Source organism: Electrona antarctica (genome assembly GCF_951216825.1).
Source record: "Electrona antarctica genome assembly, chromosome: 13".
NCBI lineage: Eukaryota > Metazoa > Chordata > Actinopteri > Myctophiformes > Myctophidae > Electrona > Electrona antarctica.
In genome coordinates, this window is record NC_136794.1 from 11517047 (window position 1) to 11532046 (window position 15000).

Below are 15000 nucleotides of genomic sequence, written 5' to 3' on the forward strand. Positions count from 1 at the left end.
TCTGAGTGATTATTGGTGCCACATTACAAGCTGTACATTAGAAGCTGTTAACTCAAGTGAAACTGTTCTGTTGGATATAAAATGACCGGATGGTGTGACGACCACATATTCAATTGCCGCACAGGCATAATTTGACACGAGTGGGCACACACACATATCCCACATTCAAATGATATATCATGACCACTAATGTGTAAACACATGCATGTGTATTGTATTAGCGTAATAGCCTTGTATAAACCTTTCAGTAGGGCTGTCCATTGGTGTGTCGATGGGTGAATGAGTGCAATCAATGTAAATTGTAAAGTCCTTGGGATAAATGGGCTATATAGCGTCGCAGTCCCGCCCCCTACCATGGACCAGGAAATGAATCCCAATGCATTTTTCCCATAGACATTTCTAAAAGTATTTATTTAAAGACGGTTACGCCGCGGACAAAGCCAACTCGAGTCGTGACAACTTATGACAACACAAACAATATTTTGGACCAAACAAATAATTACAAAGAAGAAAAACAAAAAAAAAAGTGTTGTAAACTGCCGTTTTTTTCTTCTTTCTAATTATTTGTTCGGCCCAAAAAATTGTGTTTGTTGTCATGATTTGTCACGACTCGAGTTGGCTTTGTCCGCGGCGTAAACGTCTTTAAATAAATACTTTCTGAAATGTCTATGAGGAAAATGAACGGAGAATAATTTCCTGGTCCAGGGTAGGGGGCGGGACTGCGACGCTCTATAGAAGCTGAACATTTAAGAGGACGGGTGGCAAAATGCTGCACAGGACAGATCATTTGCCATCTCTTCCTCCCTCTCTAACGTTCCAATATCAAACCATCGTTTGATATTGGCTCACACTAACAAGCCCTTGTGTGAGCCTTTCATAATTACACAGCAAAATCCTCAATATAACAATTTCATTTAACACTAATTAGTCCCTAGTACTGGTCCAATTTACATTCTCGGAGTTAAATTGATGTAAAGGATTTTACTTTGTACTATAAAGTAAAATCCTTTAAGAAGTTTGTAGGGTTGTGAATAAATTAACTAGCGAATAGGCAGAGGTTTCAGGCCAGCCAGAAATGAACCAAGAAATCCACATTTCTACTCTGGGTAAAAACGGATTTCTGATGTAAAGTGAAATGGGTTCTGTCATTCTGACTGCCGTGAAAGCTCTTCAGATTGATTTTCACAGCGTGCTTCTAAAACTCAACTGACAGGTTCAAGAACAACCAGGGATGTGACGAGTGTTGGAATATGAACGTTTCAGAGCGGTTTATCTCAGCCTCCAGAATGGCAGGGTGCCAGTCCCTGGCAAATTGACTCTCCAGAGTCATCTCTGATTACATTTGTAATTTTAAATACTGTACGTACTTTATACCTAAAGCTTGGAATTCTCCGTTCACACGTCAGGAATTGATTTTTTTGCAGGAGATGCTGACGACGCAGGAATAGGCAAAAAAAATCTGTCACTTACTTCAGCGGAACTGATGAAATGTTGGAGATTACCAGCCCTCTCGGATTTTGCTCAATAGATTTCCTGTGATCTTACGCTTGAAGGTCGGGCAACATTTCCAAGTGCTCGACAGAGTCAGTCAAGTTTAACAAGTTATCTGCCACTAAGGTCCTCCTGGCGCTGCCGCTTGACTGCCAGTCGGATGCAGTGTCCGGGAGCTTTTATTCTGAATCATTTCACTTTCCCTTTCCCCCTAAATCAGGAAGTGAAATCCACCTTTACTAAGACTCGCTAATAACGTCTCTCTCTCTCTCTCTCTCTCTCTTGCCGTGCAGGTCTGAACATTCAGTGTGCATGTGTGGCATAATTTAAAGTCCACACTTTGTCGGCTGTTCCACGATGCCAAAAGTTAAGTAAAGCGATACACAAACTTAACCGGGTGAGGAGGTTTGATGGCATACCGCTAAGCCAACTGGCATCAAAACACTTCACGTTATGGGGATGTAGCAATACACTGGGGGTGGAGGGGAAGTGTTATAATGTCACAGGAAAGCTGGGTGAGCCTTGTAATCCAATATTAAGTCTAACTAGTAATTATCTGTTGGATGGAAATGTCAGGCCAAACACCTAAAATCCCAGAGAAATGAGCATGGTGCCTGTCATCACAGACATGCGCAGAGCACGTTCTCAGTGCAGTTTCTGCCGGCCGTTCATTGGGCCGCCGCCCTCAGCATCACGTTATCATTCACCTGATTCACTTCATCCAATCACACACCCACTCATTCCATCTTCATACCGGCTATTTAAACTGGAAGTTTGCACTGCTCAATCTGCTTGCTTGTTGTGCTGCTGCACTGATACTGCTGCGCTGCGGTCTGCTTAATTTAAACCTTTGCTGCTCACCCTCCTCCACCCCAGCTACCACCTGTCCTTTTGGATCTGCTGTTTAGGTACGGGGGATTCGGAGTCCCTATGGTTGGGACTGATGAGCTTGATCGGAGTACCTAAAAAGCAGATCCTATTCATCGCCAAACCATAATAAATATATTGCTCATTTTAAATTCAAATAAATATATATTCCATACATTCATGAGTTGTCCTGACTGAAATTATCTTAACTTTAGTTGATGGAATATGATTATTGGCTACTTTAATTTGATTGCAACAAAGATATTGACAGAGATCATAGGAAGGAAAAAAGATTGTCACAGGAATTGAAAGCGACATCATACTTTTCATAAGGGCCTTTGACCCATTAAAACCACAGAACTACTGATCTAGAATCGGCCTGAGGTCTTAATGGATTAAACCAGGGGTGCACAAAAGGTAGATCGTGATCTACCAGTAGATCGCAAAGGCTGTGCAGGTATGGCACGCCCCTAAACATTATGTCATTTCATTTTTGGCATCTGCCACTTGAATTACTTGATTGATTGACACATTTGTTTTTGTTATTGCTTAATGTAAATCGCTCTGGATTAAGAGCGTCTGCTAAATGCCTAAATTGCAAATTGTAAATTGACTTGATTGATTGACATCCTGTCAGCTCAAACCCACAATGTGATAGGCCTACTTTCTTTTCAAGAGTGTTGCACAAGCGTGAGTAGCATTCCAAAGTTTATATACAAAAAACCACATTCCATTTCCCCACTCAAATTTCCCCATTCCAAGTGCATTTGTCTTATAAACGCCAGTGCCCCCTATTTTAAAGACCCCTCGGGTACATTTTTAAACTATTTCCAACATTGGGATAATAAAAAATAAAAATTGGTGGATAGATCTCTTTGAGCTGGTCATTTTGAAAGTAGCTCTCAAGTCAAAAAAGTGTGAGCACCCCTGGGTTAAACAATAATGATATGCTAGAGTCTGGTTTTAGAGCAAACCACAGCACAGAGACAGCACTAGTCAAGGTACTAAATTACTATTTAGAAAATACTGTACTTGAAAGGGGATGCTGATGATGCAGGAGCAAAGGCAATCAGTAAAGACAACCTTTCTTTTATAGTTTTTAACCTTTTTAACTAGTTTTTCCTAATAAAGTTGTTTTTATTCCGTTTATGTAAAGTGACTTTGAGTATCTAGAAAAGCCCTATATAAATCACAAGTATTATTATGCCAATGGAATTGGCAACGGGTTTACTGTAAGAAATATGTTGAGTTTAGGGTGATGCCAACACCATCTCCCTAGGTAGGTCTGGTCCATAGCCTTCTACTGCTTCTACGATTCTGCCCTGCAGTATAAGTATAATGGGACTTTCAGTTTTAAATCTCAAATCGAAATCAGACCAGCCTCTCCTCTTTAGCGTATTTTAAAAGAACGTTTTTGCTACTCACCAAAACAAGGGGGGGTTGTGTCACTCTGAGCCCCCCACCACACGTATAAACGGTACTTTTTGGCCAAAAAGGGATTTTGTTTCCACTGGAAAAAAAATACTTTTAGTTACTCCGCTGCGCCCTCTACCGATATTGCCCAGAGAACTGCCTCATAGAGAATATTTTTCCTCCGGTGAAAAAAAATCCCTTTCTGGCCAAAAAGTACCGTTTATACGTGTGGTGGGGGGCTCAGAGTGCATCCACTAAGGAAAGTAGGCTTTCTAATGACATAAATGGTAAATGGTAAATGGTGCATTTATATAGCGCCTTTATCCAAGGCGCTTTACATAGATTGTGCATTTCATTCACCCATTCACACACACATTCATACACCGATTGCGGCGGAAGCCATGCAAGGTACCAACCAGCACATCGGGAGCAATTTGGGGTTCAGTGTCTTGCCCAAGGACACTTCGACATGTAGCCAGGAGGAGCCGGGATTCGAACCGCCGACCCATGGATCATTGGACGACCTGCTCTACCTCTTGAGCCACAGTCGCCTTTGTTTTGGTGAGTAGCAAAAACGTTCTTTTAAAATACGCTAAAGAGGAGAGGCTGGTCTGATTTCGATTTGAGATTTAAAACTGAAAGTCCCATAGCCTTATACTGCAGGGCAGAATCGTAGAAGCAGTAGAAGGCTATGGACCAGAGCTACTCCCTAGGTAAAAAAATAATAATAATCTGAGGCATACCCTGAGGCAATAAACAGGAGGCATACCCTGGCCTGGGAAAACGTCTAGCTCTAAAGTCATATATTTTAATACTTTCATTTCCGCAAAAATAGCAAGACCACACAGAGTGTGTGCAGGTCACAGCACTCAGTTTGAGACCTACAGTACAGTACAGTACAAGGCACATATGATATTGTTTCTGCTGTGGCTATTTTGGCAACACTGGACTTGCCTGACAAGAGTTATAATTCAAGTGTAACACCCAAAGAACTTAATGAGTTAATGAAAGACTGGAGGTGGAACGAGAGAAAAAGAAATACAGACCAAGAGTAATTCACCCAAATTATAGTGTAGGAAATACACATTATTAGATGGAATTAGAATGGCAGCCAGGCTTTTGTGAGGCCCGTCGCCCTTGTAAATGAAACCGCTGCTCTTTTTGTCAGCTGTTCTGAATGTTAAATATCCTGTCGTAACAGACAAAAGGCCACCAGTAACTCTTCCACAGACCACGACGCACTGAGACGTGAATGCACGGACAAGACAAAAAAGGCGGGGGGCGGGGGGGGGGTTGAAGGAGTGAACCGCTTCTCGTTGCTTTCTAAAAATACCTGGCTGGATATATGGGCTGTAGTAAACCTGTCTCACAGAAGACTGCCCACTTTCCCCATATACTCCCCATGTCTCCAGAGATTCCACCTGCACTCCTCTCATGCCTAATTTATACTCCATTGTATGGGGTTTGTTGCGTGCCGAAAATAGCCAATGTACACGCTCACAACACGATACCATGCATTGTGGAGATTTTCCGCACGTGACAACGGCATGCATCAAAGTCTAAATCAGGCTTCAGTCTTTTTGTGCTCCCTTCTTCCATTCAATAGAACGCTCACACTCCACCATCTCTCCTTCGATCCGCTGTAAACTCTTGTCCCCTTGGCTCTCTCTCTGCCATCTCGCATCTCATTGTGTGGTTCATACATGGGCAACTGGCGGCCCCCCACCTTCACTTAATGCGGCCCTCAGGTTAATATCAGAATACTGATATATTATTGATTTCAGCTGTTACAATTACAAACATGCATACATGACCCGCTTTTGTATGTCCAATGTGCTTGGATTTAGTTCATAAAGTGAACATTAAATTAATTTGAAATTAAATAAAAAGGTTATTTTTCAGGATTCCAAAAAAATAAGCCAATTTCCTTTCAGGATTTCAATATATTTGAATAGCAAAAGAAAGCTGATCAACAAGCTCAAAACGTTAAAAAAAATAGCAATAGCAAAAATAGTCAAAGTTGCCCACCCCTGGTGTGGTTGTATCTGACCAGAATCCTGATAGGTGCACATGGTCAACAGCATCACCGTTCTGTGGACTATTGACACAACACCTCACCACCCCTGGATGACTTCGCATGTGCACCAGAACATCACGGGGCGCACGCTTGCCCTCTCGGTCACCTCGCACCTCGCCGTGTGACATGTTTGAGTTTGTCAGGCGGAAGTCAACAATCAACTGATCATTATCGTCATCCTGTGAAAGCTTTTGATATTTATGAGCCAATAGAAACGTGTGTGTGTGTGTGTGTGTGTGTGTGTGCACTGTGTACACATGCATACCTTCTGTGCTGAGCCCAGGGCTGGAGGTGAACTGGGCCACATCGACAATCTTTACAGCAAATTGCTGTCCCGTCTCTCTGTTGATGCATCTTCTCACCACACTGAATGGTCCTCTGCAGGAGACAAACACAGACACACAGATTAACATCATGACATCAATCACATTCAGAATTTAAATCTCTGTACCAGACTACCAAACCGTTTTTCTCTTATGTATGTCAGCCCATGTCAGGTGGTCAGAACCTCAGTGATGAAGTGATGGATTGGTTGGTCCGTCGGCACACGGACCAAACAACCTTCGATTTTAGAGACAGCCACTACTACGCTTTCATCTCGGAGAGACTGGGGACCGTACACAAGTCTCTGAGTTAAAATGACACTCCAAATTTCCCTGTGCACACCACCACTCTAAACCACTCTAGAAAACACAAGAGTTGCTCTTCAAACTCAGTCAGGGAATTACATAACCGGCTCACAACAGCAAAAGCTTAAGGATGGAACGATAGCGTTACGGACATCAAGGCCGATTAAGTAGACACACTCTCTCTCTACCCCAAGAGGCATGCATTGGACGAAAACAGAGCATATGCAGTTGCAGTTGGGGGTGACTGACCCTGAGGCTCTTGTGGGAAGAAAGCTGAGCGCGTGCGCACGTGCGTGCGTGCGTGCGTGCGTGCGTGCGTGCGTGCGTGCGTGCGAAAGAGAGAGACGTGTAGTGGGTACACATCAAGCATTTTTTTTAGCTGCATACGGTACTAAAGCATGTACACACAAACAACAAGCGAGCATTGCAGTTTGCTTCTCTTGGCCGAGGTCAGACAGCTCACAGATTGAATCATCCCTCCTGTGTGGAGGAAGTATATATTATCCCATTCAGCGGCTAGACAAATAGAGGTCTAAACTCTCATTGCACCGCTGGTTGGAACCAACAGGCCAACAACAGGCCACGGTCACAGTACAGTACAGGACAACCAACAGGCCAACAACAGGCCACGGTCACAGTACAGTACAGTACAGTACAGTACAGTACAGTACAGTACAGTACAGTACAGTACAGTACAGTACAGGACAATCGCCCACCAGACTTGATAAAAAAACTCCTGACTACTGCTGCGCTCAGATGACAGGTCTAAATGGGCTTGACATAGAGAGGCTGTGGAAAGGTGACGTACTGACGGTGTAGCCGTGTAGGTAGCCTATATAAAAGAGAGTAAAAGTAAAAGAGAGAAGAAGAGTACTGAGATAACCTCAGTATTGGGGTAACAGAGCGAGGTCATTCATTCATCATTCATCATTCAATGAATTCATCATTCATTGAAATTTGAGGAAGATTTGCTCATGTGAAGCTTGTTGAGCCAGAATAGTCAAAGGAGAGAAACATCTCAAAAGCTCAAAGTTATGCTTAGACGACAACAGTCTCTAGAGGAAATGGTAAAATTAAATATCAGATGTGCCCGTGCCGTCCGTTTAGCAGTGATGTAAATAGGTCTTTTCGATGGGTCCCAGGGACATTGTATAAACGACATTACAGTATTACAGTACTTCCTTTTTTTTTAAAACATACGTTTATTGATTTTTCTTTACAACATAGTATTTTCAAAGCAATTATTCACATATATTTTTCCCCCCACAACCACATGGCAGCACAAATTAGAGTACAGTACTGAGTACAGTATTGCATTCCAGGACCCCCGGAGGTTGACATGATTTCGTAATTTAGTGAGGATGCAGGATGCAGGCTATTTGCATCACTGGTTTAGACGGCAACGGCGTTATCGGGGGTTGAAAACGCACCAAAGTGAAACCACCCTCCAGAGTGGAAGGTTTGAAAACGCCCCGCCGCTCACGTCTCCATCTAAACGCAGGGCAAACCTCATAACATGTGATGTCATGGGCCATGATGTCTGAGGTCGGCTCACATCCTGTATGCCATTAGCCTGGCTAATAAGCCAGACCGAATCAGCCGTTGGCAAAGAAAAAATTGCCTGCCGGCGGATTACGGTCTGGAGAGGCTCAATTGTACGCCCATTTCCTACACCAGAAAACTGGTGTGGCCAATCGGGACACGGTATGCAATATGGGCGGGCTTTGGTACAGTGACGTTCAATGCTTGAGACCTTTGACTGACAGTAGCTCTGACCAATTGCGTCAAAGAGAAAATGTTTTTAACCCGCCCCCCGGGAAACAAGATCCATACACAGCATCTCCAGACTCAAATACCACACGACAGTGTGATTTGAGTCTGGCTTATTAGCCAGGCTAGTATGCCATTACATTGGTTGCAGCTGCATGTGGGTGTAAACAAGCAGCTGTGATAGGAAGTAGAACAGAAGTGGTTCTACGCACGCGTGACTGCTCTATATCTGCCAGCGTGTCAGACCGCCACCTAGCCACCTGGCATGCACACTACAGAATTTTCAATCACACCGTCACGTGAATATAAACACAACATACCGTAGCTATGACTCAAAACACTAACCGCGTGTTCACCAGGCTTTCCACGCGGAAGGAAAGAACATATGTCTACAATCATTTTGTATCTTTTCTGCTGGGCAGATGTTGTACATTGTCTCACTTAAATCACTATGCTCTGACAGTTGCTGAAAGTGTGTGTACTGTGTAGCAAGAGTGATTGCATTATCCGTACCACGCTACAGTACAGAAACACGTACCACGCTACAGTACAGAAACACGTACCACGCTACAGTACAGAAACACGTACCACGCTACAGTACAGAAACATGTACCACGCTACAGTACAGAAACACGTACCACGCTACAGTACAGAAACATGTACCACGCTACAGTACAGAAACACGTACCACGCTACAGTACAGAAACATGTACCACGCTACAGTACAGAAACACGTACCACGCTACAGTACAGAAACACGTACCACGCTACAGTACAGAAACACGTACCACGCTACAGTACAGAAACATGTACCACGCTACAGTACAGAAACACGTACCACGCTACAGTACAGAAACACGTACCACGCTACAGTACAGAAACACGTACCACGCTACAGTACAGAAACACGTACCACGCTACAGTACAGAAACACGTACCACGCTACAGTACAGAAACATGTACCACGCTACAGTACAGAAACACGTACCACGCTACAGTACAGAAACACGTACCACGCTACAGTACAGAAACACGTACCACGCTACAGTACAGAAACATGTACCACGCTACAGTACAGAAACACGTACCACGCTACAGTACAGAAACATGTACCACGCTACAGTACAGAAACATGTACCACGCTACAGTACAGAAACATGTACCACGCTACAGTACAGAAACACGCTGTGAAGAAAGAGGGCTGCATTTAAACTGGGATACAATGACCGGCGAACTAAAGTGGAACATGTTAATGCCTCCTTTCACGTGTTATATAATATGTAAAACTGACAAAAATTCAAGACTCAAAAACCTTTTTAAACATAAATTGAAAGCATTGACGGATCCCACGAATGTAAATGATCTGGTGCAAAAAAGAAGCCAAGAAAAATGCTAGCATAGTCAGGACACACGCACGCACGCACGCTCCTTCTAAGCCGTTAGGCAGCTATTTGTGGACCTTGAGGACGTCTACCAGTGTTCTAAATAAATGTAATGATGTGGCCCCAACAGGCCATCACGCCATGTGATAATAATCACTGAGCGGGTAGTTAACAATAAAAGAAGCAATTAAAACCCCACAAAACGTTCATCTGCTGCCTGTCAGCTATAGGTCCACTAGTCTCCAGGCCTCATGTGCTCATCCATATGGGAGAGATGATCAAGGTCGCAGACAGTCCCATTAAAGAAATTCAAAGATGCCAGTTGAGAGTTTCACCGGGGCATGTGTGAAATGTGCATGCGTATAAGTTAACAGACGTGCATTTATCTGTTGCCTTATCCCACTCTCGTCATCTTTTCTCCCTCGCTGAACTTCTGGTGAACCGAGAGAGAGAGAGAGAGCAGTGACTTAGGTTCACCAGCAGAGCATCTTTTAACTAGCAGACAGAAACAGCCTACAGTCACACAGTGCCATGTGATTTAGCCCTCCCATGTGCCCAATACAAGCCGAGTTGTAATCTGACAGTGTCCATTCAGTAGCTAAACAAAACACGAGCCATAGTGCTATCACACAGCACAATGCTGGGGGCTCACGGTTTAGCCACCAAGAGTGCAGCAGTCTGCCCAACGCTGGATTTCCACTGGAAAGTCCCCACAGACACAGACACAACACTGCCGACGTGTGCCGTCCTTTTTTTGTTTCCATATACAACGACCAGGGCCAAAGTGGGCTCAGTGGAGGCGGGTGAAAAGGGTGCCGATGTTGGCACCACTCCAGGGTAGGTCTGAACGAGGCTAAACCGGGTGTAAAGCTGTATACTTGCTACTGATTGGCCACTGCTCATGATGTTTTGGTAGAGGACCGTATTGGCTCTGCCCCAGGACATCAGAACATGTACAGTGTATAGTTTGGCGTGAGTTTAGTTTTTATTCGTATATATTTTTCATTGGTTTTGCTGTGATTTGTTTAGATTTGTTGTTAATAAACAGTTTTTTATAATAACATCCATTTGATTCTTACAGGTAATTTGCATACAGAACAGTTGGCCACTGATCTATGTTACAGTGGGAAGCAATGCTATTATGTACTTTGGAAAATAAATAAACATTTAAATTATCAAAAAAATAAAAGCAATGACCTCCACCTTCAAGTTTTATTAGAAAACATCATTGCATAACTGATGACTAACTAACTGAATGATGATGTTTCTTACAATTCAAGACACCGCTCTATTAAAAACAAATCATCAAACATCAAAACACATTTCTATTACTTCTGGAAATGCTTGTACTGTATGCTCCTGGGAGGAAAGACATCTGGTGGTGTCTTTGATGTGCTTACAGCGACACGTCGTGACTTGTGAGCTTGTAGATCGGCTATTTGTGTGTGTGTGTGTGTGTGTGTGTGTGTGTGTGTGTGTGTGTGTGTGTGTGTGTGTGTGTGTGTGTGTGTGTGTGTGTGTGTGTGTGACTGTGTGTGTGTGTGTGTGTGTGTGTGGTGTTGCTTTCTCTGTGCCTAAACACAGACCAATTGAGCAGATGGTGATCAGGCTAAAGCTGCTTAGCGTCAGAAGGGCGAGGTGTGATGGCTGTATGCCCAGGCGGCACCAGAGATGCAGCCTCACATCAACACAATCAGACTTCAGACTCACATTTATATTGTGTTAAGTAAGATATGGTATTAGTCACTTTGGCCAGCACTGTGTCTCACAATGATTCAGTATACTATAGTATGTGTGCTCGGCACGCATGCACGTACGCGCACACACACACACACACACACACACGTGTAACTGGCAGGTGCCTGGGTCAACAGCTTACACAGTAAAAATCCTGTGTTAATTTCACCATTCGTAACTCAAGTGTGCAAACAGTTAAGTTAACAGCCTGCATTCGACCGTGTAACAAACATTCTGTGGTTTCCTGGTCGGTCGGCACATGAGAGGCATTTTGTTTAACAGACTGGTTTGAGTGATAATTAAACACACGCACACGCACACACGCACACGCACGCACACGCACACACGCACACACACACACACACACACACACACACACACACACACACACACACACACACACACACACACACAAGAAGAGAAATATATAAATTCCACATCAGCCTGGCTGGACAACATTCATCCACAGAAGCAAATAGCGACGTCAAGGGGTCAAGAGAGTGCAACAATGCAGATGATTTCAGTTAACTACATATGCGTTATATGTTATTCAAGGGATAATGAATGTTGAGCAGGTCGAGGAATAAACCGACAGGGTGATATTCAAAGCGGAGTCTTTAGCACCCTGAGGGTGTTTATTTCTCAACAATGATCTGTTCACCATTCATTATCCCACAGTTATGTAACCCAGACCTGAGACCTATTCTACATGCCTTCTAAATCAGTAGTTCTAAAAATAAAATGAAAAAAAGCTCGCAGCGGGGCCAAGTGACTTGTATATCTTCCATTGTTGAATACTAGGCAACGCAAACATTTTAATTACACATTTGCTTTCCGGGATTGAATGTGTTAATAGGAATTAATAAATTGACACAAATGATATATTCATGTATACGTCCCTATATTGCACATTTCTCAAAACCATCCACGTTAGTGAGTGTAGCCGGCTACTGTTTAGCTGAATACGCAATTGAAGCACCGCAAATGTGTTAATTTGATTCAGGTTTGTTGACTTTATTATATAATTGAAGAATAACAGACCGTTGAATTCAGTGATTGACCAAGCATTCAATGAAGCCCAATTATCAGTAGAATGTAATTCTATCAACAAATGCACTAAACCCGCATTCATTCACTCATAAAGAACCAACAAATGAGAAGTGGTCTATGTAATGTTTTGGTTAGATTTAGTATAAATCGACATGGACTGGAAAAACAAACTTTTCCTTTAACTTTCTAAAAGTTCTCAATATCATAATATCATATCATATCAGACTAGATATTGTCTGTCTCAGAAATGTTGACATTTCATTTTGTCATAAAAAAAAAGATGAGACCTGAAAACAACTTGGGTCCAGCAGGTTCAGACTGTCTCTCATTGGTTATACAGCTGTGTGTGTCCCTCACTGAATTTCCCTCTCTCTCCCGCTTATCGAGCGGTGATACACAGCCCACTCACTTTATCTCTCACTCCCTGGCTTTCTCTTGTGGCACTGCAAATGTCAGGTCTTTCTCTTGGTCTGGCACTATACAACAACATACAACAGGCCCCTGGGAGGAGGGGGAGGAGAGGAGAGGAGAATGGAGACTTGGAGAGAATGCAGGGAGTGGTGTTAGAGAGAGAAAGTGAGAAGAAACCGGTCCCTACAATTTAGAGATTAGAGAGATGCTTGGCTGTGAGCAGAACATCAACAGTACAGCGGCTGAGGTGAGCCGAGGCCTCTGGGATAACGGCACACATCTGGACAGCAGTCAGACAGAAATAAGAAAAGGGAAGCTGGTGCAGAGCTGAACAGGCTAACGGGGAATTACAAGGACAAGAAAGGACCCTTGTGGGTCCATTTTACACACTCAACTGTTACACTAACAACACTCAGGTTTTCTACTGTGTCTAATCAACCAGACAGCCAGCCAGACACACCGCCTGCAGCTTGCTTCAACTTGCCAGCAATGCTCTCTCTAGGTGCACCTAGCAGTGTGCACGTGGGTGTTTACCTAGCTGTGTGTGTGTGTGTGTGTGTGTGTGTGTGTGTGTGTGTGTGTGTGTGTGTGTGTGTGTGTGTGTGTGTGTGTGTGTGTGTGCGCACCTAGCTGTGTGTGACAAGCAAAGAGCTGAATGCTGGAGGCAAATATCAGCCCGAAAAAGGGAAATAAATAAAAAGTTAAATTACAATGCAATATTTCCAATGCATCCGTCTCACAATACCGTAAAGTGAGTAAAGATGACTTTTGAAAGACTTTTGAAATGTCTCTGTGGAGCGGGCAGGAAGGAAGGAAGGGAAGAAGGAGGAGGAGTGTGGTGTGAGTGAGTGTGGGGGGTCTTTGAGCCAACGGAGAACGCAAGAAGCGGAACCAGGAAACTTTGTGGACAAAAAGACGAGAAAAATAAATAAAACATCAAGTGTACATGAAGGAGCCATTCTGGCTCTGAATGGGGACTCAGCTGCACACAGCACCAGCGATTAGACCCCTGAATAGAAGTCAGCTGCACACAGATTGTTGGGGAGATTTCTACACTTTTGTCCTCGTGAAAATAGCAGGATGAGGGGAAACGATGGCAATACAAAAGGAGAGAGAGAGAGAGAGAGAGAGAGAGAGAGAGAGAGAGAGAGAGAGAGAAGTTAGAATATGAGGAGAAATACAAAATGGAAGCAGAAATAGAAAATAAAAAGAGATGCACGTGTATCATTGTTTAGAGGAAGAGGCTGAAACTTGAGTGCTATGACCTGGAAGACAAGAGTTGACAGCTGAGAGGTGCTGGATCGCTCTAGGGCTCCTTGTAGCCCCGATCAGAGATCTCCACCTACTGATACGTCTGCTGACATTTCTGAAGATATTTTAGGGCGGTTTCTGCCTTTATTCTACTAGTCACTGTAGAGAGGGAGAGGGACAGGGAGTTATGCGCTGCACTGCACCGGTCTTCGGGCTCGGGAATCGAACCTGTGACTCTCTGTCAGGCTGCATTAAAGCCTCCCCAGTTTGGTGACATTTTAAATCCAATGAATGTGCTAAAACTAGGTGGAGACAGGGAAAGCTGATCTACTTTCGTTTTTAGTTGTTTTTTTCGCACATTAAAAGCAGTACAAAAAAAGGTAACATTACTCTAAGAAGAAATAAGTGCAGGTGAGAAAGGAAACCCTTAAGGGCTTGTACAAGGTTCTCACCTGAAACAATAAACATGTAGCTGTAAGTTAAACATAATAATCAAATCAAACATCGACATGCTCGCAATGTGCCTACGCACTGTCGAGAGGCTTTTTTTGTATCCCCCCCAAAGAGCAAAAACAAGAGGGCGCAGAGGGCCGCGGGGGGACTCAAAGTACAGGGTTAACCCATTGATACCTGGTGCAACCTATACGTTGTTCTACCCTTGATGCCGGCGCTCTCTCTGTGTCTCATCAGCTATTGTTATAATTTAGCTATTGAAAAATAGCAGATCTACAAGCTCATAGCGCGCCACCGAGTGGCGCGCTATGAACTTGTAGGTCTGCTATTTTTGAAAAAAAAAAAAACTAAAAAAAACTATTTAAAAAAATAATGAATCAAAATCTGAAGGTTTTCAGAAACCTTAGGTCAGGCCCTAGAAGGCGTTCCCAGATTCAGCCTCAGGTATCAATGGGTTAAAAGACAACGG

The 15000-nt window shown here is 43.5% G+C and overlaps 1 protein-coding gene across 13 annotated transcripts in view; it reads right to left on the reverse strand.

Moving 5' to 3' along the window:
• The window catches only part of caska (calcium/calmodulin-dependent serine protein kinase a), a 143227-nt gene that overhangs the window by 76791 nt on the left and 51436 nt on the right, over window positions 1-15000 (reverse strand). For all 13 annotated transcript variants that reach the window (XM_079518823.1, XM_079518820.1, XM_079518813.1 and 10 more), the window contains exon 2: window positions 6114-6226. In XM_079518823.1, coding sequence (XP_079374949.1) covers window positions 6114-6226 — 113 coding nt within the window. The remainder of the gene's footprint in view (window positions 1-6113; window positions 6227-15000) is intronic.